Source organism: Ornithorhynchus anatinus, chromosome 5 (genome assembly GCF_004115215.2).
Source record: "Ornithorhynchus anatinus isolate Pmale09 chromosome 5, mOrnAna1.pri.v4, whole genome shotgun sequence".
In the NCBI taxonomy this organism is placed as follows: domain Eukaryota; kingdom Metazoa; phylum Chordata; class Mammalia; order Monotremata; family Ornithorhynchidae; genus Ornithorhynchus; species Ornithorhynchus anatinus.
Genome location: NC_041732.1, coordinates 39,440,021 through 39,463,690, shown reverse-complemented (window position 1 = coordinate 39,463,690; position 23,670 = coordinate 39,440,021). Strand labels below are relative to the sequence as shown.

Below are 23,670 nucleotides of genomic sequence, written 5' to 3'. Positions count from 1 at the left end.
ACTCCTACTTCTCATAAGAGTTTCAACTTAATGGTATTTATTGAGCACTTACTATGTGTAGAAAACTGACTGGATTAAGCACTTGGAGTACAGTATGACGGAGTTGGCAGACTGATTTCTTGTCCTTAAGATCACAGTCAGAGGAGACAGACATTAATAAAAAATAATTTATAATATATAACCTAAAGATAAGTACATAAATGCTGTGGGGTTCAGAATGGGGCGAGTATCAAATTTCTAAAGGTCAGATCCAAGTGCAAAGATGACGCAGAAGGGAGAGGGAACCGGGGGAAAAAGGACTTAACTGGGGAAGGCCACTTGTTGGAGATGTGACCTTAGTAATAATGATGGTATTTAAGTGCTTACTATGTGCCAAGCACTGTTTGAAGCACTGGGCACTGTAATGCTTTGAAGGAGGGGACAGTGGTGGTCTAGCATATATGGAGGGTGAGGGAATTCAGACTAGTGGAAGGAGGTGGGAAAGAATTCGGTAGTGAGCTAGACAAGATTGAGGCACAGCAAGTAAGCTGGCTCTAGAGAAGTGGAGCTTGCAGGCTGGACTCTAGTAGATTAATGAAGTGAGGTGGAGGGAAAGCTGACTGAGTTATTTAAAACCAGTGGTAAGTAGTTTCTGTTTGATGCAGACATGGACAACCACTGAAGTTTCTTGAGGAGTGAAGACACAGACTGAACCTTCTTGTTAGAAAAATTATCCCTACAGCAGAGTGAAGTTTGGACTGGAGTAGGGAGAGAAAGGAGGCAGGTAGGTTAGTAAGGAGACTGATGCAGTAGTCAAGGCAGGATAGGATGAGTGCTTGAATCAGTGTAGTCTTATTTCGGATGGAGAGGAAGAGTGGACTTCAGCAAAGTTGACCAGGTAGAATTATGAGTTGAGGATAATGGGCTTGTGAGACAGGAACTGTCATCTACAGTGATGGGAGGACAAGGTTTGGGTGGAAAAATAAGGAATTCAGTTTAGGACATGTTAAATTTTGAGGGATTGGTGGGACAACCAGGTAGAGATGTGCTGAAGGCAGGAATAAATGCAAGATTGCAGAACAGGAGAGGTCAGAGCTGGGGTTGTAGGTTTGGGCATCATCCACATGGAAATGGTAGTTGAAGCCATGGGAATGAATGAGTTCTCCAAGAGAGTGGGGGTAGTGAAGAATAGAAAGGGATCTAGAACTGAGCCTTGATGGAGCCGCCCCCCCCCCCCCCCCCCCCCGGTCAGAGGTTGGGAGGCAGAGGAGGAACCCCTGAAAAAGATCAAAAAGGAATGGTCAGAGTCAGGAGGAGAACCAAGAGAGGACAGTGTCCAAGGAGAACTGAGTGGTCTACAGTGTTGAAGGCAGCTAAGAGTTCTAGGAGGATTAGGAAAGAGTAGAGGCTGTCAGATTTAGTGAGAAGGGATGGGGGAGATCATGAGAAGGGGACTGAGGTGGAGCTTGGGAGTAAGGGGGGAAAAAGTCTGGAGCTGCAACAGTTGATCTGTAGAGTGTAGTGGCCAACAAAGCTTCCTCTAGTAGGTGGCAACTCAGAAACTCCCAAGTTCGGGGGAATCCAGCAGTACAAAATTGTGATTAGTGAGTTATAGCCACTGTCCAAAGTGAATGGATGAGTGCTATCAAGTTGTTAGTTGTAAAGGGTGATTCTTGACACGTTATCTTCTTGGTGAGTGGCTGTCCTCTGCTGGTGTGTGAAAGAGTTGGGGTGGGGGATTGGTGATTACTTCCTAGTGCAGTCCCAAATCCCTGGTGCATGGATGGGGGCACTAGGGGGTGAGGTTCCTGGTGTCCCCTCCCCTGGTGCAGTCCTTGGGCCCCAAGTGTGGAGGAGGGGCCAAAGGGGTGGGGTCTCTTCCCTCGTTGCAGTTGCAGCCTCTGGTGTGCGAGCCTGGGGGAATGACCCTCACCTTTGCTTGGTCTTTAGGCACCCATGTGCAGAAGGAGATTGTGCCTTCAGATGTGATCCTAGGCCTCCAGTGTGAGGGGGTGGAGTTGGAGGGTTCAGTATCTCTTCCCTCCTGAGTGATTCCAAGTTCCCTGTGGGGAAAGGGGGTGGCACAAACCCTCCCCTTGGCTCAATCATTGGTCCCTGGCTTGCCAAGTAGACACTGAGGTGGCTGATCACCCTTATCCTAGGCCTCTGGGGTGAGGAGTCAGAGGATTCGGCTCCCTTTCCATCCTTCATGGTCTTAGACCCCCGTCCCCCTCCCCGCAGCCTGGAGTTGGCAACCATTCTCCTTTGTGCAAAGCTCTGCAGAGGTTGTTTCAGCTCAGAAGCAGGCTCAACAGTGCCAGTGTTCTCTCAACCTGGATGCTGTTGCTGCCGTCTTGGATCTGTTCATATGAGTCTTTGATAAACTTCAAAGTAGTTGTTCAACTTCATTTTCCTATCTGCATCATTTCAAGTGGGATCACAGTTTCCTAAATTCCTGAACCCTGGCTCTTCGTACCATAGCCTAATGGACTCAGAAGCAGGAGATCTTGAGGGAGACCTCTATTTGGTAAAATGAGGAACTATTTCTATAGTCAAAAAGAATGGCACCTCGAAACTGGGGAAATTGTTGCTGATTTCAAAAAGTTCCATGTTAAGAGACTTAGTTCCTTGATCTTCCATAATCCATGACCCCTGGTGTTGGGGCATTTTTGGCTCCAGAATTCATTATCTGCCACTTGTCTGCTGTTTGACCTTGTGCAAGTCATTTTACTTCTTTGCCTCAGTTACTTCATCTGTAAAATGGGAATTGAGACTGTGAGCCCCATATGGTACAGGGACTGTGTCCAACCTGATTTGCTTGCATCCACCCTAAGGCTTAGTAAAGTGCCTGGCACAATATAAGTGCTTAATAAATATCACAATAATAATAATAATTTATTATTGGGGTGGTTGTATATGCTGCTGCTGAGGAGGAGTCCAGTCGGTCTCTCCTCCACTCATTTATCTCATTTCTGCTGCTTAGTGATCTCAGCACTTGTCAGGTATTGTTTGAAAAGTTGGGGGCATGGTTGTTATTGAATGAGTATTTCTAATATTGATGTCATCTATTAAGTTCAAACTATTTGCCAAGAACTATATTAAATACCACGGTAGGTACGTAAGATCAGACACAATTACTCTCCCCCATGGGGCTCACTGTCTAAGGTGAGGGAAGTGGTTATCTTAATCCTGACTCTGACATACTTTCCACTGGCCCTGTTTACACAATCATATTTATTCATTCAATCATATTTATTGAGCACTTACTGTGTGCAAAGCACTGTACTAAGTGCTTGGGAGAGTACAATACAACAACAGACACATTCCCTGCCCATAACAAGGTCAGTTTAGAGGGGAAGAGAGAATGGTGGGGCTTACTCTTCTACTGACTCAATGAATCACTCAATGAATCAGTCAGGGGAACAGGATAGGTAGAACCTCTCTTCCCTGTTCCTGGCCCAGTTTATCTATCTGAGCTATCAAGTGCTTGCTGTGTGCAAAACACTGTACTAAGCCCTTGAGGGAGTACAATATAACAAATAATCCTTGCCTACAATGAGCTTACAGTCTAGGGGAGAAACAGACATTAATATAAATTATAGATAGGTACATAAGTGTACTTTCCAAGCTCTTAATACAGTGTTCTGCACACAGTAAGCGCTCAGTAAATATGATTGAATGCTGTGGGTCTGGGAGGGGGGATGAATAAAGGGAGTAAATCAGGGTGATGGAGAAGGGAGTGGGAGGAGAGGAAAGGAGTACTTTGTCAGGGAAGCCCTCTTGGAGGAGATGTACCTTCAATAAAGTTATGAAGTGGGGAAGAGTATAGCCTGTTAGATTTGAGGAGGGAGAGCATTTCAGGCCAGAGGCAGGATGTGGGCGAGAGGTTGGTGATGAGATTTATTGAGAACAAGGTACAGAGAGAACATTAGCATTAGAGGAGCGAAGTGTGTGAGCTGAGTTGTAGTAGTGTAGGTGAGGTAGCGGGCAAGGTGGTTGAGTGCTTTAAAGCTAATGGTGAGGAGTTTTTGATGCTGAAGTGGATGGTTACCCACTGGAATTTCTTGAGGAGTGGGGAAACATGGTCTGAATGTTTTTGTAGGAAAATGATCTGGTAAGCAAGTGAAGTATGGACTAGAAGTATGGTCTTGCCGCACCCTCCCCTCTCCCACTCCCCGCCCCCTCAGTGAATACCCTGTATTAATTACTAAGGAGGACAAAATAAAAGCAAGACACAACCCTGCCCTCAAGGAGCTTAAATCTAAATAGCGTGCCCTACTGGAATATTTTTAGGAAGTTGGCGGAACTTGTGAATTAATGACTGTCCTGGCTAATATGTCTGGTCACTTTATTGAGCACATTTTTTTCCTTCTGGTTAAAGCTATCGCAATATGGTGCTGCGCAGAATTTAACTGACAGTGTCGGTTCACTCTGAGTTCATGGAGCAGCAATAAAGGAAGAGCAAAAATATAAGTTAATAGTATTTCTGCCGCAGCCAATTGCATTTCGTCTGTGCCCTCCCCGGCAAAGCACAGTAGGTGCAGAACTCTATCTCCCTGAAGTCCTTGTTTGATCCCTTGAATCTGTCTGCCCTCTATCTATCTATCTATCTGCTTCTATGGTGGCAGTTTTGTGAGGATGAGCTATGTAAACAAGAAACAGTAATGAAATGATTTTATTGGTAAACCATATTTTAGGAGACTTGCTTCCACTGTCGTCAAACCCAGCTGAATTTCAGCTTAAGAATGTATTCCATATAGAATACTCACTGTGTTATTCAGATACTTGATAAATTAGTGAGTTTATAAAGCAAACCTTCTCCATTTTTTAGTGCAGCCCTTTTAGAGCATTTCTGCATGAGGACACCCCTCCCCATTTTAGTTTGGAGAAAACCTGAGAATAGGTTTCTCTTCCTTGTATTTTTTCCTAACCCCTTCTTGAACTACTGATATTTTAATCTCACTCTGCCTCTCTTCCACTGATTTATTTACTTATTTGAGTTTTTCACTCTGGTATGAAGTAGTAATCAAATTGGAAAAAAAACCCAACCTCCTTCCATGCTTGCCACTTCCATCCCATCTCAACTTTAGAGAAGGAGGAAGATAATGTGCTTAGCTTGCAGTAATCAGTAAGGGTAACAGCCAGCTTAACTCATGGCCTTATACTTAAGCCAAGTAGCACTTTGCCTAGCAAGAGTGTGTATTGCCTTGCTCAGTCACTTATCAAATTTAGCAAAGGGTTGGAGTTTGGCTCAATAATACCCAGAAAGTCAGCTCTTCCCAAAGCAGACTTTTAAAGGAGTCTCCCATCCTGGATCGAATGACAGATCCTACTTTCCAAAGTTGTTCCCCCTACCCCACCCCGCCAGCTCTCTTCCCCCTCCCCCCCCCAAAAAAAACCCCAAACATACACATGCACCCTGTTCCTTGTCCATTTCAAGTCAACAGTATCAGGGAAGATTAAGATCCACACACAAATTTTGGACATTTGGGAACCCTAGGCTTGGAGTGTCCTGTAATGTTTCTAAATCAGCCTACCAATAGTATTTATGGAGTACTTTATTTTGTGAGGAGCCTTGTACTAAGCACTTGGGAGAGTACAATACTTTTTTATGGTATTAAACTATTTGCTATGTGTCAAACACTGTTCTTCTAAGCATTGGGGTAGATATAGGATAATTAAGTTGGACACCATCCTTGTCCCACATGGAGCTCACAGTCTAAGGGAGAAGAGGAAAACAGAGGCAAAGAGGAGTTAAATTGGTAGATACCTTCTCTGCCCACAAGAAGCTTACAGTCTAGAGGGGAAGACAGACAATAGGGTCCATTATGACTCCAGTAGGAATTAGAAAGGGACATGGTGGTCACTGCTTACACTCTGGGTTCCTTGAAGGCCCCTACAGTTTGTGATTCTGTTGGGTGAGATGAGCCAGAGCTAGTGAAGCAGGCGAAGACAAACCCCATTCCTATCCTTCCTGAGGTGATGGGTGCCTGTACTCATGGGGAGTGTGACTTGAGGGAAGGGTTGGGTGGTGCATGAACTGTCTCTCAACCTGTGGAGTTATTAGGAAGGAGAAGGGAAGAAAGAGGACTATATGGGGAAGAATTTGGATTAAACTTCCTCAAATGGAACTGAAGGGAGGAAAGAACCAAAGCCAGTCTTAAATCTTAAATCTTCAGATTCAGGGGTCAGAAGAAGTGCCCTGAGGTTACAGATGCCTCCAAGTCAGAAATCACAGAACTCTGTCTAATAAGTGAATTGAGTGGTGTCATTAAAAGGCAATTATAAAAATTGTGTGAGTCAACTATGCAGCTTGTGGCTATGCCAAGCATGGGAACGGAGAGCATTACGGGGTGGGTAGGATTCTTTAGAACAATCCTCAGGCTGAAAAATAACCTGTATCTGTACTTTGGTGGAAGTAAAGTGATTTCCCAAAACGGTTCACAATGCTTACCAAAGAGATGCTCCCTTACAAGCTATTCAGGTGGCCATGCAGGTCAGTTCAGACAGCGATAGAAAAATTCAAATTAGAATAGCAACTTTGTTAAACACTGTCGTAAGTGTTGAAAGCACTAGATGGAAAAAAAACAAAAGCAGAGTTTAGAAAAAGCAGATCATGGCCTTCATTCTCCATCTCCCTCCCTCTATCCTTGCTTTTTTCTTGCATGCATGGTCTTCATGTCTGTCTCTATTGGGGTCATCACAGAAGACTTGAGTGCCTGTCATTACTGCAGATGGGTTTTCTAGGAAGGCAACACTGCTGCTGTCCTTCCAGTACTCTCTGAATTGCTCACCCCTGGGGGAGGGGAAAATTGAAGAAGGCAGGATAATTCCTGCTTCACAGGGTTTTAAAGACCTGGGTAGCTTGCACCTGAATTAAACCTTTCGTGGCAGGTGGAAAAGGTGGCAGTTGAGATGTATAACCTGGGTAGAGTTCAGTCTTTCAGATATTTTTATTTCACAGGTCCTGCACAGAGGCTGAAAGCAGGGAAAGCTTTTACTCTCTCCAGGAAGACTTCTGGGTGGTTCTTAAGATGAGGGCAGTGCAGTATAGCCCAGCAAAAACTGATATGAAAGAACAAAGATGCTCCCTAATCCTTGTGTCCTTCAGAAAGCATAATGAACCACAAAGGAGTGACCAGGAAAAGGATGAGCTCTGTCTGTGAAAATCTTTGATTTCAATTGACCATGCTCCTTTCCTGTGCAGTGACACTTGGGGAATGCAGTTAACTTTTCTGGTAAAATAGAGCTAAGCTCAGTTGTCTCATTTTTTTTTCTTTGCCTTTAAACTATGGATGAACCAAAGTAGGCAATATTATTTTGCATCTCTTTTTAATCCACCTGATTTTAAAGTGGTGGGCTTCTGGTAGGAGCTGGTCTTGAAAGCACTTCTCAGTACTTGACAAATGAAAAAAATCTTTTCTGTATTCTTGTTTTGATGGACCATTGAGTGCCGGTCTCTTGTTAAGCCCCATAAGGGAAGCAGTGTAAGTTTTGGTGTTGAAGACATCTGAGAAATATGTGTCTGGTAAAAATAAGGCTGGTGACTAACCTGCCCCCCACTACCCCCCAGTGGCTGTTATTCTTGTGAGTGACTGTTGAACTGAGAGGTATTGTGGTAAGGAGAGTCTGTAGAACTAAGACTTTTTCTCTGCAGAACATTGCACTAAGAACTTGGGAGAGCACAATTGAGTTAGTGGACCCAATACCTCAAGGAGCTTACAGTCTGACAGGGAAGATGGACACTAAAACAAATTGCAGGAAGGGGAAAGCAACAGAGTTTTAAAAATGAGTGAGTTTAGAGTGAAAAACCCAATTTGGGAGGAGGAATTCAGAGCAAGGTGCTAAGTAATCATGGCACGGGCTCCCACAATTCTAAGTAAGAAGGTTTATTTAATACCCTACCTAGAATGCCCATTTGATAGTGAAATTCCAGGACTGACTGGAGGAAGTTGTGATTCCTTCTTTCCCCTAACTCAAACCATCTAGCTTGTTGCATGCTGAGCACTGTACTAAGCACTTGGGAGAGTACAAGAGAATTAGTAGACACAATCTCTGCTCTCAAGGAGTTTACATTGCATTAGGCGCCTACAGTTGCAAAGGCACTTTGACAAAGAAGACACGATCCCTATCCTAAAGGGTTCAAATCAACAGCTTGGCTTTGCTGTAATTCCTGGGTTTTACCCTGGGTGAAGTGACACTTTGAGGATGCCATGAATCTTCTCGTTCCATTTTTATAGGAGAGGGAAATAAAATCACATTAAAAGTCATAAAAGGGCTTTTTAAATGTAAATGATCTGAGATTTCACTGAAATCTGATTCTTAATGCATATATTGCTTTCCTGAAGAGGTTTAGCCTACCTAGCATTCTTGTATAGCACTCTTGTTAAATTGAATAGGATAGGACTGTGCAGTCTCATTAGAGGGGCTTCAGGAATCTCAAGAGACAAGTATCTTGGCTACAGTTTTAGAGTGATGGCTTGGATGAGCCTGTCACCTGCATATATCTGGAATGAAGCAATTTAGTGGGAAGCAATGCACCGTCTCCTAGGTAATGGACCAGCTGACCTGTGAGGAGTTTGCTATCTCAACAATGATTGCACCTAGTATTATGATTGGGAAAGATGCTGATTTCCACATGTATGTGAAATTTGAGACTGTTTTTCACATCTAACTGCACTGGTAGACCAAGTGAGGGAGTAGAGCATTAGATGGAAATTAGTTTGATTTCTGAAATTGCCACTCAGACAGGACATAACTTTGGCCAGGTTGTTGATCCCTGTCCCACTGTGTGGATTTTTCTCTCTGTTATATATAATTCTGTATCTGAATGTTGACCTAGTGCCTTGTCAGTTGTTAGCACCAGAAAAAAGTGGGGACTAAGAATTTCTCTCTTGAGGGTTGTCCCAGGTCACTCCTGGACTGAAGATCCTAGAATTCCATATGGTTGACTGCTCAGGACAAAGTGATGGACCTTGACAGTCACCTCTGAATAGCTCTTCTGCCTGGGGTCCAGCAGAGGTGTGACTGGAAGCCCCGTTTTCTCCCCTTCCTCCTTTCAGTCCCACTTCTGCATTTTAGTGAGATCCCCTGGCCTGTTACCAGAGAGGTAAAGGAAACAAACTAGCTTCCAGCTGGGCTTTTACCCTCATCCACCCGGTACTCTGCTCTTAAATAGTTTAACTTCTGTTCAGTCTACCTAGGCCAGAGGAGGGTAGAAATTGCCACCTTTCCCAAGGGGATTTCAGCTATTTGGGGCTGTAGGTCAGGTTGTCAAATGATCTGAATAAGAGAACACTTTCAATCAATCAGTAGTATTTTATAATGATAATAATGATGGTATTTGTTAAGCACTTACTATGTGCCAAGCACTGTTCTAAGCACTGGGGGACATACAAGTTTATCAGGTTGTTCCACATGGGGCTCAGTCTTAATCCCCGTTTTACAGATGAGGTAACTGAGGCACAGAAGTTAAGTGACTTGCCCAAAGTCACAACTGACAAGTGACGGAGCTGGGATTAGAACCCACAACCTTTGACTCCCAACCCCATGCTCTCTCCACTAAGCCATGTTTGATTTTTACTGTATGTAGAGCACTGTACTAAGCACTTAGTTGAGTAGGCTTCTATTGAAAAGGGTTCATACATTGACCAGACTTGGGTGTGGCCACTAATTGTCTCCTTCTGAAACTGGCTTAATCAGCTGCCCCATCCAGATCCTGAAGAGCTGGGTACTGCCTCCGCTTTCATTTCAGATAGGCTTCTAGATCAATAATTATGGATAAAAAAGTGGAAAAAGTCAACATACTCACTGTTTCCTTTTGAATTTTATTTTAAGTATACAAATTTACAATCTGCCTTTAAAGCTATTTCTGACATGCCACCACTTTACCAAGACTCCTACAAACTTCTTATGTCTGCCACATACCTTGAATATCCTTCCATTGCATTTGATTTCTGCAGCTAGTTGTATAATGAGAAAGGAGTGTGCAGTGGGTTTCGAGATTCCTATTAACCAGGTCACCTGTGAATCTATTCTTGTGCATTTCTTTATTAGAAGTAGCAGGGAACACAATAATATTTAAGCAGCATACAGGAGCTGACTTCAAAAACTTGGCAAGTTTTCTTCCACATTTGACATTTAAAAATGGTACACTACATTTTTCTAACTTCACCTTCAGCCCATTTAAATTTTTAGGACATGAATGAAGACTGTTAAAAATTAAAACCAATTTAAGAACCTGCAATTCATAATACAGAATATGTCATGCTATGGATGAGATTACTATAATTCTGGGATAAAATGCCAGACCTTATTGGGAGCATACATTGTGAATCCTCATCAGTTCATGAGTTAAAAATATCTTTGGCCAGGCCTAAACTGTCAAAGTGAAGCAGAGAGTTGCACAATTTTTGTACCTAGTGAATTCAGCACAGCTGTAGTAGGAAATCTAAATAGTATGTCTCTTTATAGTCCAGGTAAAACAATCCTCTTGTACTCAAATCACAGTTATGCAGAAGGCTCAGTTATCCATATTTTTCTGTGGTGCCCATTTTGGTCCAGGAAAATCAGGTTTTAATTTATGCTGTTTGACACTTAGGAAATCTAGTATAGTCTTTCTTCATATACTTTTATAAGATGTGACACGAGTATCAATGACAACATAAGTTAGAGTAGTGTCCCCTTTAGACTGTAAGCCTGTTATGGTCATGGAACATGTCTGCCTACTCTGTTATGTAGTACTCTTTCAAGTGCTTTGTACAGTGCTCTTCTCACAGTAAGAGGTCAATAAAAAGGGTTGAATTCTGTGAGGAGCTGTTTCCTTATTGATTAAAAATGGACTTTGTGGTACAGACAGCTCCAAATCAAAGGTAGCTAAATTAGTGACAGCAGTTGGACCTGTATAAGATATTTTTTTTAACACATAGTGATTCATCATGTGTGGCATTTTAAAATGTTTCTATATATGTGCACATTTTATTTTTATACATGTTCATATACAGGCCCACTTCACACTTCCAGTGTGTGCCACATAGGAGTTATTCCTTGTTGAGCTGCTTTGGGTGAGATTTCAACCTTAAAGGAGCTCAGTAAAAACCCAAGGGATAATATGAAGCCTCTTTTTTTGTGGATGAGCACACGTCGATACATGAGGTCTATTAGTTTTCAGCCCTTTCACTTTTTTTATGCCATCTTATTTTCAAATGAAACAGTACATTGAATTGTATTAAATTTAATTAGAAAAATTTTGTTATCCAGAGCCATACTGCCACCCGCCCATACATTCTGGATAATCGAGTTTTTAATTGCAGTTAAAAGCAGAAGCAGATGTTAGGGTCACAGATCTCCCTCTCACAGCCTCCAACACACCAGCCATGGGAAGTTAAGTGATTCCTGAAGGCAAGAAGATTTAGCACATGCTATGGAACCAGAGGGAATTGAGAAATTTGGCAGGTCTTTATTGGAGGCAAAGATGCACATGGAAGAGAAAAAGAGTGCCCTAGTGGGTAGAGCACAGGCCTGAGAATCTGAAAGACCTGAGTACTAATCCCAGCTCTGCCACCTGTCTGCTGAATGGCCTTGGGCAAGTCACTTCACTTCTCTGTGCTTCAGTTACATGATCTGTAAAATGGGGAATACAACTGTGAGCCTTATGTAGGATAGGCTCTGTGTCCAATCTGCTAAGCTTGTACCTACCCACTGCTTAGTACAGTGCCTGGCACATATTAAGCACTCTACAAATACCACAAAAAAAGACAAAGATATACTTAGGACCATGTGCAAGGTGGTCCATCCAGGTTTTTCCTGCACTTTGCTTGGATTGGTATTTGACAAGCTGTGTGTCACGTCCAGAAGCTCTTTAAGGTCAGATGCCCAGAAGTAGCTCCAGGGTCCTAGTTAATTGCATCTAATGTAGGGATTTTTTAGGGAGCCTCTTGCTAGGTCACCCTGATATTGGCCCAACTAGTGACTCTTAAATTGGAACTAGCAGAAGGCATGGGTTATATCTGAGATCCAGCTCTGTAGTACTGCACCCCCAAGATTGGATCCTGAGGATGGAAGAAATGCCAGAATCTCACTCCCCTCTGTGAGTGAGTTTCTGCATTAGTATCTTCTCCCACATATTTAATCATCCAAACTGCTCCCACATTAAACTGCTCCCATCATCCTATCCATCTTCGATTAATGTAACTGCCTCCTTGATGACCTCCTTCCTTCCTGTTTCTCCACACTTCAATCTGCCACCTGGGTCATTTTTCTACAAAAATGTTCAGTCCAAGTTTTCTCCACTCCTCAAAAACCTCCAGTGGTTGTCCATCCACCTCCACATCAAACAAACTCCTTCCCATGGGCTTTAAAGCACTCGATCAACTTTGCCCCCTCCTATCTCACCTTTCTGCCCTCTTACTACATCCGAGCCCACACACTTTGCTCCTCTAAACCCAACCCACTCACTGTACCTTCATCTCATCTGTCTCACTGCCGACCTCCCACCCACATCATGCCCCTGGCCTGGAAAGCCCTCCCTCTTTATATCTGACAGACAATTACTCTCACCCCTTTCAAAGCTTTATTGAAGGCACATCTCCAAGAAGCCTTCCTTGACTAAGCCCTCTTTTCCTTTTCTTTCACTCCCTTCTGCATTACCCTGACCTGATCCCTTTATTCATTTCCCCTGCCCTAAACCTCACATCACTTAGGCACTTATCTGTAATTTATTCATTTATATTAATGACTGCCTCCCCCTCTTGACTGTAAGTTTATTGTGGGTAGGCAAAGTGTCTGTTATTTGCTATATCATACGTTCCCAAGCACCTAGTTCAGTGCTCTGCGCAAAGTAAGCACTCATTAAAAACAATTGATTATTCAACTGCACCTTCAACCAGATCCAGGAATAACTACTTTTCCCTATCTTGAGCTTATTTGTAGCTGGACCTCCCTCTGTGTCCACCCTCTGTGTCAGCTCCTGTATTCCCTTGCCAGAGCTTCTGAGCTCAATCTCCAGAGTGTCCTTTGGTACATTACCCTGTTAACCCTCAGCCTTTCTGGCTGACATCAACTTTCCATGCTTGGTCCCTCTGAACTTCCAAGATGGAGCCCTTTCCCCACATTCTGCCCTCTAGGATGCTTAAGGTGGAGTGATTCCAAAATTACTCTGTACTTTATTCTTCCCTCCCTGAGCTCAAACTTTGCCCTGGGATGGGCTTTGTTCCAGCAGATATCATTGGGTGAATGATTGGCATCACATGCAAATAAATTTTTCTTTGGAAGGGACCCTGAAGGGTGAGCAGGTGTTCGGTTCTAGAAATTGATGTAGATTAGCCTGGACCATTATGAGGTGTCATGATCAAGAATCCCGATCTTTTCTCTCAAGGGAAGAGTAAATGAACATGGGTTGGAAGTCCAGCTTTTATGTGTTACTTTCAAGAGCTGGAAAATCTCAACTGATTTGGCTATCAGTAGTTGAAGGAATGTTTGTTTAGCTTTAGTAGCCTAAACTGGGAATTGCAGTTGGGAAGGATTTCTTTGAGATTTATTGAACCTACGGGTGTATGCAAAAGGACAGCACTGTGAATTCCCAGAGTCCTTGAAGAACATTGGGTTTTAATGTTAATTTGATCTTTATTCTTTCAGTGCCATGGCCAAATGTAGGATAGAATCTCAGACTGTTTGTCTTAATTCACTCGATTAAATTCACTTTATTTCAGGGGAACTCCTGCTGATTTGCAGTACTTAGGGTAATACACAGCCAATTATCTGCCAGAAGCATAAAATGTATACCTTGGTCCCAAGGTTATATTGCACCTTGTCCATTCACATTTTAAGGGAAACTCGCTTTGACTGGCTGCTACCCTATTCCAAACGATTGCATTGATTTTTAAGTCCTTAAAGGCTATTGGAGAAAAAACCACAACCGTTTAAGATCATCCGGGGCTTACATCAGCATTTGGAAAATAGATTCATTTGATCTTTCTTTTTGCATTACTATAGCCAGATGAAGTCTTCCGACATTGATCAGGACTTGTTCACGGAAAGTTATTGCAAAGTATGCAGTGCTCAGCTTATCTCTGAATCTCAGCGGGTGGCACATTATGAGGTGAGTACATGTTTCTATTCCACTTACATTTCCAAGTGGAAAGCTGTAGTCACCTTTGCACAAGTTGTTAGAGAGTGCAGAAGTGGAGTCAATACAATACTTCCTTCTGAGGTGCGAACCAGGCTTCGAGGCCCAGCCCTGAATGTGAAGACAGAAATCAGGAGTGTTGCCTTTTTGAAAAGAACTTGAGTCAAGGGGTGAAATTTCAAGTGCAACAAAACTCTTGGATTATGGTAGATCTAAGGATGGTCCAGCACCTTCATATTGCCCTTTAAATTTGGCAAGAGATTGTTTTGACAATCCTTTTAATGACTGTTGAAACCCATATTTGTGATCCTTGTAAATTAAATTTGCTCAGCAAAGGATGATTTAATGCATTTTGGAAAACAAAAAAGCAGTAGACAATGGAGCAATTCTGGCTATCTTATATTGTTACTTGGCAACAAGATTCTGAAACAAGGAAGCAGAAGGAAAAAAGAACCTTCAGAAGGGAGAAAAATAGTATTGTGTAAATGAAAAGCACTTTAATTGCTGGTTATATTCTAAAACAGTAAATTCCCATTTTTAAATAATGGCCTTGAGCCACCACATATTTTGTTGCTGTCAGGAATGTCTAAAGTCATCTCTGCAATCTGAAGACACCTAAAAAGTTGTTTAAGAATATAGTTAGCAAAAAGTTCACCTGAGAATTAAGTAACTTGACTTCAAGTTTTCATATTAACTGGATTGCAGCACTGCTGAGGAGTTTCTAATTGTGCAGAGACTACATTACAGCTTGTTGAATGTATTTAAGCATAAAAGAGGTAGAGAAGATATAAACAATTACAAAACATAAATCATTAGAGAAATGTTAGGTCTGCAATTAACAGCGCTGCACATCATCAAAACAACATTAAATAAATTCCCATTAAGGAGGGATGGGAAAAGCAGAATGATATTCCACCGAGGAGTTTAGATACTTTGGTAAATGGCAGAGAATCTGTAATCTGCCATTTCGCCAAAACAATGCAAAAGAAAATCAAATGCCAGTGGGACTGAAGACATAGATAGTCTTCTCTCCCCAGAGCATTGTCTGACATTTTACTTGGTGATACTGACTGTGAAGCTAATGGTCTATTATCTATATCCTGGAGCAAGGGTGTGTGTGGGGATGGGGGGGAAGTGAAGGAAAACAAGAGCTGGATTCTTAAATTAATTGCATCATGAGAAGCAGCCTAGTCTCATGGAAGGAGCACAGCCCTGGGAGTTGAAGGACTGAGGTTTTAATTATGACTCTGCCTCTTGCCGGCTCTGTGACTTTGGGTGAGTCACAACTTCTCTGGGCTCATTTTTCCTCAGATGTAAATTAGAGATTGAGTACAGAGTTTCCCTCCTAGTCTCGCTGTAGTTAACTGAGTCCCATGTGAGGCAGGGACTGATTATTTCATATCTATCCCAATGTTAGTAACAGTGCTTGGCACCTAGTGCTTAATAATTACCACAGTTTTACTTAAATGGTATTCAGGGCCTGACACATAGTTTGCACTTTATTAAGACTTGGGGTAAGTACAAGATAATCAGGTTGGCTACAGGCCCTGTGTCACATAGGACTCAGTTTTAATTCCCTTTTTACAGATGAGGTAAATGAGAAGTAGGGGAATCAAGTGACTTGCCTAAGGTCACCCAGCAGACAAGAGACTGAGATCATATTAGAACCCAGGTCCTCTGTCTCCTGGGTTAGTGCTCTTTCTACTAGGGCACCCAGGTTCTCAATTATGATTGCCATGGCTGAGGGCTTCCAGTGGAGGAGCCTTTAATTTATCCCATTTATAGCTTCATCTACTGTATTTTTAAAATTTGTAATAGCCATCGAGCAGAGAGAATTGGCAAATGAGAAAAGGAACCCAAAAATAAATGTATTTTGCATAGGAGGGTCACTGTAACCCCTAGGTTTAATGCAGATTATACGAGGGGGCATCTGGGTTCAACCCAAATGGTACCCAACAACACCTGGTGCCAGTTCTAGGAGTGCTGCGATATGATGTTGCAACCATTATAGTGATGGGGTGATCAGGGTAGGTAGGGTCATCCCAGACAGCCCCTTTCCTCCAGGCCACCTTCTGCTCTGTCCACCACCAACACTGGCCCTGGGTCAGTAGCACATACAGCTTCTTGGAGCTGCTGTAATTATCTTTACTATTACCTACATCTCTTAAGTGCTCACTGTGTATGGTGCACTGTACTAAGCACTGAGGAAAGGCCCAAGGAATTCATTCGGACTCCCATCTGCAAGGGAGGGAACCAAAGACAGGAAGCATTCTAGGAAAAGTGAATATGAGACAAACCAGCAGAAACAAACTGAGAGCTAGAACAGCAGTGACAAGGGCCACAGGACTCTCTCAATTGGATGATTCATAGCTTCTCACCATGCCAGCAGGGCCACACCTGGGACAACAGTCACAAGCTTTCCAATATCTTGGCTGGTGGGCGCCCTGAATACGCTCTGGCTTAGCGTGGTGCAGGGTGTCCTAGTAGAAAGAACCCAGGCTTGGACTCAGAAGGACCTGGGTTCTATTTCCAGCTCGGCCGTTTGTCTGCTGTGTGACCTTGGACAAGTCACTTCACTTCTCTGTGCTTGTTACCTCATCTGTAAAATGGGGACTAAGACTGTGAGCCCCATGTGGGACATGGACTGTGTCCAACCTCATTAGCTTGTATATACTCTAGTGCTTAATATAGTGTTTGGAACATGGTAAGTGCTAAACAACTATCAATATTGTTATTGCCTGAGTCTTCCCCTTCCCTGCCCATGGTGGCTTTTTAAATCATGAGCCCTCCAAGGGACAAGGACTGTGTCTATTTGGCCCTGGGATATTCTCTCCCAGTGCTTAGTATAGTGCTCTGCACACAGTGGGGGCTCAGTAAATGCGATTGATTTACCTTAGCTTTCAGTGGGAGAGGACTCCCCTGGCAACAGAAGCTTGAGAAGCCAGGGACCCAGTTTACCCCTAGGCCTAGGTCAGAAGCCCTAATTGACCTTGCCTGGAATGGTTGTGTTTTTAGTGAGCTTAGGCAAAGTTCTGAATTCTTCCCCAGACCTGATGCTTTGGCTGTTAAAGCACATACATGCCAGGTGTTCCTGTTTAAATAACACCCTTTGGGAGAGGCTACAGGGAGGACTCAAGCTGCTGTGTAGCTTTATGCAGTTTATTATTGCACTTGGGAAACCAACTCTGAGAACTGAGTATAACACTTATCGAACACCAGTTGGTCAGAACATGGACTTATATATGAGAGCTCAGTGTCAATTCAGCAAGGGGGCAAAACCCACAGGTCTAGACACAGAAAAAGTGTACAGTCAGGGGAGGTGCATCACACACAAGCAGCGTGGCTCAGTGGAAAGAGCCCAGGCTTGAGAGTCGGAGGTCATAGGTTTGAATCCTGGCTATGCCACCTGTCAACTGTGTGACTGTGGGCAAGTGACTTAACTTCTCTGTGCCTCAGTTACATCGTCTGTAAAATGGGGATTAACTGTGAGCCTCACGTGGGACAACCTGATTACCCTGTATCTACCCCAGCGCTTAGAACAGTGCTCTGCACATAGTAAGTGCTTAACAAATATCAACATTATTATTACTAGTGCTAACCAGTGTTCCCCCCTTCCCCCCCCACCCCAGCCCACTATTCTGATTTTACAGATTCTTGTTGGTACCATGAAAGAGCTGCTGTCCTGGACTGAGTTGGGTTCCTTCTCGCTCCCCAATGCTGCTTCCATAACATTCCACCCCCTCAATCCGTTTCTTGAAGCCATATCACCCACCTCTACCACCCATTCCAGATTCTAGTCATGGTCATTTACAGCCCCCCAAGTCCCACCTCCAACATTTTAAACCATTTGATCCCTTTCCCACATTCCTTCTCTCTTTCTCCACCCCCACGTTGATCACTGGGGACTTCAGTATCTACATAGATGTTGCTAATGACCCTTCCACTATCCTCTTTCTGTCACTCTTCAACTCCAATGAACTCCTGCCCAACCCCAGCTCTCTTCTCACCAACTCACACATGCTTGATCGCACCCTCTCTAGTCACTGTACTGTCTCTACCCTTGCCAACTCTGACATCCCTCTGTCTGGCCACAACCTCCTCAACTGCCTTCACTCCCACACACCTCCTCCCCACAAATCTGTCCTGTTCCCCAACAGAGACCTCAGATCTTTTGATCACATTCAATGTTCTCCAGTTATCAGTTACCATTTAGCCTCCATACCCAAACTGTCTTCCCCTGATGACCGAATTGACACCCTCAACACCAGCCTCTCTACTGAACTTACCACACTCGTTTCCTTAGCCCTTCATCAATCTCATATTACTAACCCACAGCCCTGGATCACCTCCACAGTCTGCTTTCTTTACTCCTGTACATGAGCTGCAGAGTGCTGCTGCCGGAATCTACCTTGTCCACCTCAAATTCATCCTTGAGTGCCCTAACTGCCCTTTCCTCTGCCTGGAAAAATTATTTCTCCATCCTTATTTATACCCATTCCCATTATCCTCACCAGTTGTACCAGATGTCTAAAACTCCCTCATCAAGCAACCTGTTCCCTTGCCACCTCCACACCTTGTCCCTAATGACCTGGCTACCTACTTGGTTGAAAGAATTGGAACAATCAAGTACGGTCTCTGTAAAATCTCCCCTGCTCTTCTCCAATCCCTCCTTCCTCCTGCCCTTTCTTCAACTCTCCCATCCTTCCCAGCAGTATTTCAAGAGATCTCCTGCCTTCTTTCAAAATCCATCCACTCCACCTGCACATCTGATCCCATCCCTTCACACCTTATCAAAGCACTTGCCCTCTCCCTGACTGCCTTCTTCAAGTTATTGCTTTCCAATAGCTTCTTCCCTACTGCTTTCAAATATGCTCATGTCTCCCCTTTCTTTTCTTGACCCCATGTCTCCCTCCAGTTATTGACCCATCTTGCTCTTACGATTTCTCTCCAAACTCCTTGACCAAGTTGTCTATACCTTCGGTCTCAAGTTATTCCCTTTCATTTCTCTCTCCTGGGCCATGCTGCTTTTCATGCTGTGTCTCTGCACATTCTGGCAGGCCTAGAGCATGTCATAAGCAGGGGCCTTCAGTGGAGGGAGGGAAGGCAGCAGTTCATGCCACCCATTATCTGAACTGCTGAGAAGCGGCCTCAAATTTGCCTATTGGAATTATAGCTATAAGGGACAGTTCAGACCACTTATATAAATGGTTTTAGCTACAGTGTTTATCGCCAAAAATCAATTTTCTTCCCAGTACTGTTTGTTTGCAGTTTCTATCAGCATGACATAGTGTTGATAAGCAGCATGGTCTAATGGATAGCGCATGGGCCTGGGAGTCATGTGTTCTAATCCCAGCTGCACAACTTTTCTGCTTTGTGACCTTGGGCAAGACACTTCATTTAGAGAAGCAGCGTGGCTCAATGGAAAGAGCCCAGGCTTAGAAGTCAGAGGTTGTGGGTTCTAATCTCAGCTCTGCCGCTTGTCAGCTGTGTGACCTTGGACAAGTCACATAACTTCTTTGTGCCTCAATTACCTCATCTGTAAAATGAGGATGAAGACTGTGAGCCCCACATGGGACAACCTGATTACCTTGCATCTACCCCAGTGCTTAGTACAGTGCTTGGCACATAGTAAGCACTTAACAAATACCAACATTATTATTATTATTCTCTTATCCTCAGTTGCTTCATTTGAAAATGGGATTGAGACTGAGAGGCCCACATATGACAGGGACTGTGTCCAATCCAGTTTGCTTGTATCCACCCCAGTGCTTAGAACAGTGCCTAGCACACAGTAAGCACTTAAATACCATAATAATAATTATTATTATTATCACTGGAGTGAGCTATCCAGAGCTGGGTACTTCATATATTTTGGGAAAAGGCCTATCTGACAACACTGCTTTGAGCAGGGGAGAGCTATCCACAAATCCACCCCTATCTTTTAGGAGAAACAGAAGTGCTTTGAGGATCAGGCTGAAATTTGGTTACAGGAGGATACTGTAGACGCACACACATTAAAGAGGCTAAGGCCTGGTTTCCAGTGCTCTGCACACAGTAAGCACTCAAATAGAATTGATTCCAACTTGAAAGAGGGAGAACACATCTATAATCACTTCATTGCTGGACAAGGGTCTGGTGCAGTACTTCCTAGCATTATCCCACCTCTTGTTGAAATGGCACAAGCCAACAGTTTTATTTTCTGTATATGTGTGTGGATCTCTAATAATAATAATAATGTTGGTATTTGTTAAGCGCTTACTATGTGCAGAGCACTGTTCTAAGTGCTGGGGTAGATACAGGGTAATCAGGTTGTCCCATGTGAGGCTCACAGTTAATCCCCATTTTACAGATGAGGTAACTGAGGCACAGAGAAGTGAAGTGACTTGCCTACAGTCATACAGCTGACAAGTGGCAGAGCCGGGAGTCGAACTCATGACCTCTGACTCCGAAGCCCAGGCTCTTTCCACTGAGCCACACTGCTTCTACAAAACCTATGGTAGTAGGGAATAACTTCCATCTTGCCTATTGGTCCAGAAATGTAAATAGGCTGTCTGGGGGAGTTACTCAATGGGATTCTCTACTCACTCTCATACCTCCCCCTTGTAACCCAGCCTCTGATGCTTTGACAACTTGTTTCTAACGTCTTGAGACCAATTCTGTTGTGTTTACTATGTACCCAGCATTAGGGTATTCATTCATTCATTCAATAGTATTTATTGAGCGCTTACTATGTGCAGAGCACTGTACTAAGCGCTTGGGATGAACAAGTCGGCAACAGATAGAGACAGTCCCTGCCGTTTGACGGGCTTACAGTCTAATCGGGGGAGACGGACAGACAAGAACAATGGCACTAAACAGCGTCAAGGGGAAGAACATCTCGTAAAAACAATGGCAACTAAATAGAATCAAGGCGATGTACAATTCATTAACAAAATAAATAGGGTAACGAAAATATATACAGTTGAGCGGACGAGTACAGTGCTGTGGGGATGGGAAGGGAGAGGTGGAGGAGCAGAGGGAAAAGGGGAAATGAGGCTTTAGCTGCGGAGAGGTAAAGGGGGGATGGCAGAGGGAGTAGAGGGGGAAGAGGAGCTCAGTCTGGGAAGGCCTCTTGGAGGAGGTGATTTTTAAGTAAGGTTTTGAAGAGGGAAAGAGAATCAGTTTGGCGGAGGTGAGGAGGGAGGGCGTTCCAGGACCGCGGGAGGACGTGACCCAGGGGTCGACGGCGGGATAGGCGAGACCGAGGGACGGCGAGGAGGTGGGCGGCAGAGGAGCGGAGCGTGCGGGGTGGGCGGTAGAAAGAGAGAAGGGAGGAGAGGTAGGAAGGGGCAAGGTGATGGAGAGCCTTGAAGCCTAGAGTGAGGAGTTTTTGTTTGGAGCGGAGGTCGATAGGCAACCACTGGAGTCGTTTAAGAAGGGGAGTGACATGCCCAGATCGTTTCTGCAGGAAGATGAGCCGGGCAGCGGAGTGAAGAATAGACCGGAGCGGGGCGAGAGAGGAGGAAGGGAGGTCAGAGAGAAGGCTGACACAGTAGTCTAGCCGGGATATAACGAGAGCCCGTAATAGTAAGGTAGCCGTTTGGGTGGAGAGGAAAGGGCGGATCTTGGCGATATTGTAGAGGTGAAACCGGCAGGTCTTGGTAACGGATAGGATGTGTGGGGTGAACGAGAGGGACGAGTCAAGGATGACACCGAGATTGCGGGCCTGCGGGACGGGAAGGATGGTCGTGCCATCCACGGTGACGGAGAAGTCTGGGAGCGGACCGGGCTTGGGAGGGAAGATGAGGAGCTCAGTCTTGCTCATGTTGAGTTTTAGGTGGCGGGCCGACATCCAGGTGGAGACGTCCCGGAGGCAGGAGGAGATGCGAGCCTGAAGGGAGGGGGAGAGGACAGGGGCGGAGATGTAGATCTGCGTGTCATCTGCGTAGAGATGGTAGTCAAAGCCATGAGAGCGGATGAGTTCACCGAGGGAGTGAGTGTAAATGGAGAACAGAAGAGGGCCAAGAACTGACCCTTGAGGAACTCCAAAAGTTAAAGGATGGGAGGGGGAGGAGGCTCCAGCGTAGGAGACCGAGAATGATCGGCCAGAGAGGTAAGAGGAGAACCAGGAGAGGACAGAGTCCGTGAAGCCAAGGTGAGATAAGGTATGGAGGAGGAGGGGATGGTCGACAGTGTCAAAGGCAGCAGAGAGGTCAAGGAGGATCAGAATGGAGTAGGAGCCATTGGATTTGGCAAGAAGGAGGTCATGGGTGACCTTAGAGAGAGCAGTCTCGGTAGAGTGGAGGGGACGGAAGCCAGATTGGAGGGGGTCTAGGAGAGAATGGGAGTTAAGGAATTCTAGGCATCGATTGTAGACGACTCGTTCTAAGATTTTGGAAAGGAAGGGTAGTAGGGAGATAGGACGATAACTGGAGGGGGAAGTGGGGTCAAGAGCGGGTTTTTTTAGGATGGGGGAGACGTGGGCATGTTTGAAGGCAGAGGGGAAGGAGCCCTCGGAGATTGAGTGGTTAAAAATAGAAGTTAAGGAAGGGAGGAGGGCAGGGGCGATGGTTTTAAGAAGGTGAGAGGGAATGGGGTCCGAGGCGCAGGTGGAGGGGGTGGCACTTGCAAGGAGGGAGGAGATCTCCTCTGAGGATACTGCAGGGAAGGATGGGAAAGTAGGGGAGGGGGTTGTTGGGGGGGGAGGGGAGAGGCGGAGGGGTGACTTTGGGGAGCTCAGACCTGATCGTGTTGATTTTCGTGAGGAAATAGGTGGCCAGATCATTAGGGGTGAGAGATGGGGGAGGGGGAGGAACAGGGGGCCTAAGGAGAGAGTTAAAGGTCCGGAACAATCGGCGGGGGTGACGGGCATGGGTGTCGATGAGGGAGGAGAAGAAGCTTTGCCTGGCGGAGGAGAGGGCAGAGTTAAGGCAGGAAAGGATAAATTTGAAGTGTGTGAGGTCGGCTTGGTGCTTGGACTTTCGCCAGCAGCGCTCAGCAGCTCGAGCATAGGAGCGTAGGAGGCGGACGGAGGAGGTGATCCAGGGCTGTGGGTTAGTGGAGCGAGAGCGGCGGAGGGAAAGGGGGGCGAGAGAGTCGAGATGAGTAGAGAGGGTGGAGTTGAGAGCGGAGACCTGATCGTCGAGAGTGGGAAGAGAGGACAGGGCGGCAAGGTGAGGAGAGATGCTATTGGAAAGACGGATGGGATCGAGAGAGCGGAGGTCTCTGTGGGGCCGTAGCGAAGATTTGCAGGGGGAGGGAGTGTGAGAGATGAGGCAGGTGAGAAGGTTATGGTCAGAGAGAGGGATTTCAGAGTTGGTGAGTGAGGAGATAGTGCAGCGGTAGGAGATGACGAGATCGAGGGTGTGACCGAGTCGGTGAGTGGGCTCGGTATGGTGGAGGAGGAGGTCGGCAGAGTCGAGGAGGGATAGCAGGCGGGCGGTAGAGGAGTCGTCGGGTAGGGTAGGTATGAGACAATCAGGTTGGACCCTATCCCTCCTCTGATGCTGGTATTTTAGTGTTTACTTTGTGTCAAACACTGTACTGAGCACTAGGGTAGATACAAGTCAGTTTGGCTGGATTCAGGC

At 44.9% G+C, this 23,670-nt stretch overlaps 1 protein-coding gene across 5 annotated transcripts in view; it reads left to right on the top strand.

Moving 5' to 3' along the window:
• The window catches only part of ZMAT4 (zinc finger matrin-type 4), a 255,411-nt gene that overhangs the window by 51,755 nt on the left and 179,986 nt on the right, over positions 1-23,670 (top strand). For 4 of the 5 annotated variants that reach the window (XM_029064335.2, XM_029064333.2, XM_029064330.2 and 1 more), the window contains exon 2: positions 13,972-14,077. The exons of the other annotated variant lie outside the window; for it this stretch is intronic. In XM_029064335.2, coding sequence (XP_028920168.1) covers positions 13,976-14,077 — 102 coding nt within the window. In that variant the 5' untranslated portion in view covers positions 13,972-13,975. The remainder of the gene's footprint in view (positions 1-13,971; positions 14,078-23,670) is intronic. 5 annotated transcript variants of the gene reach the window in all.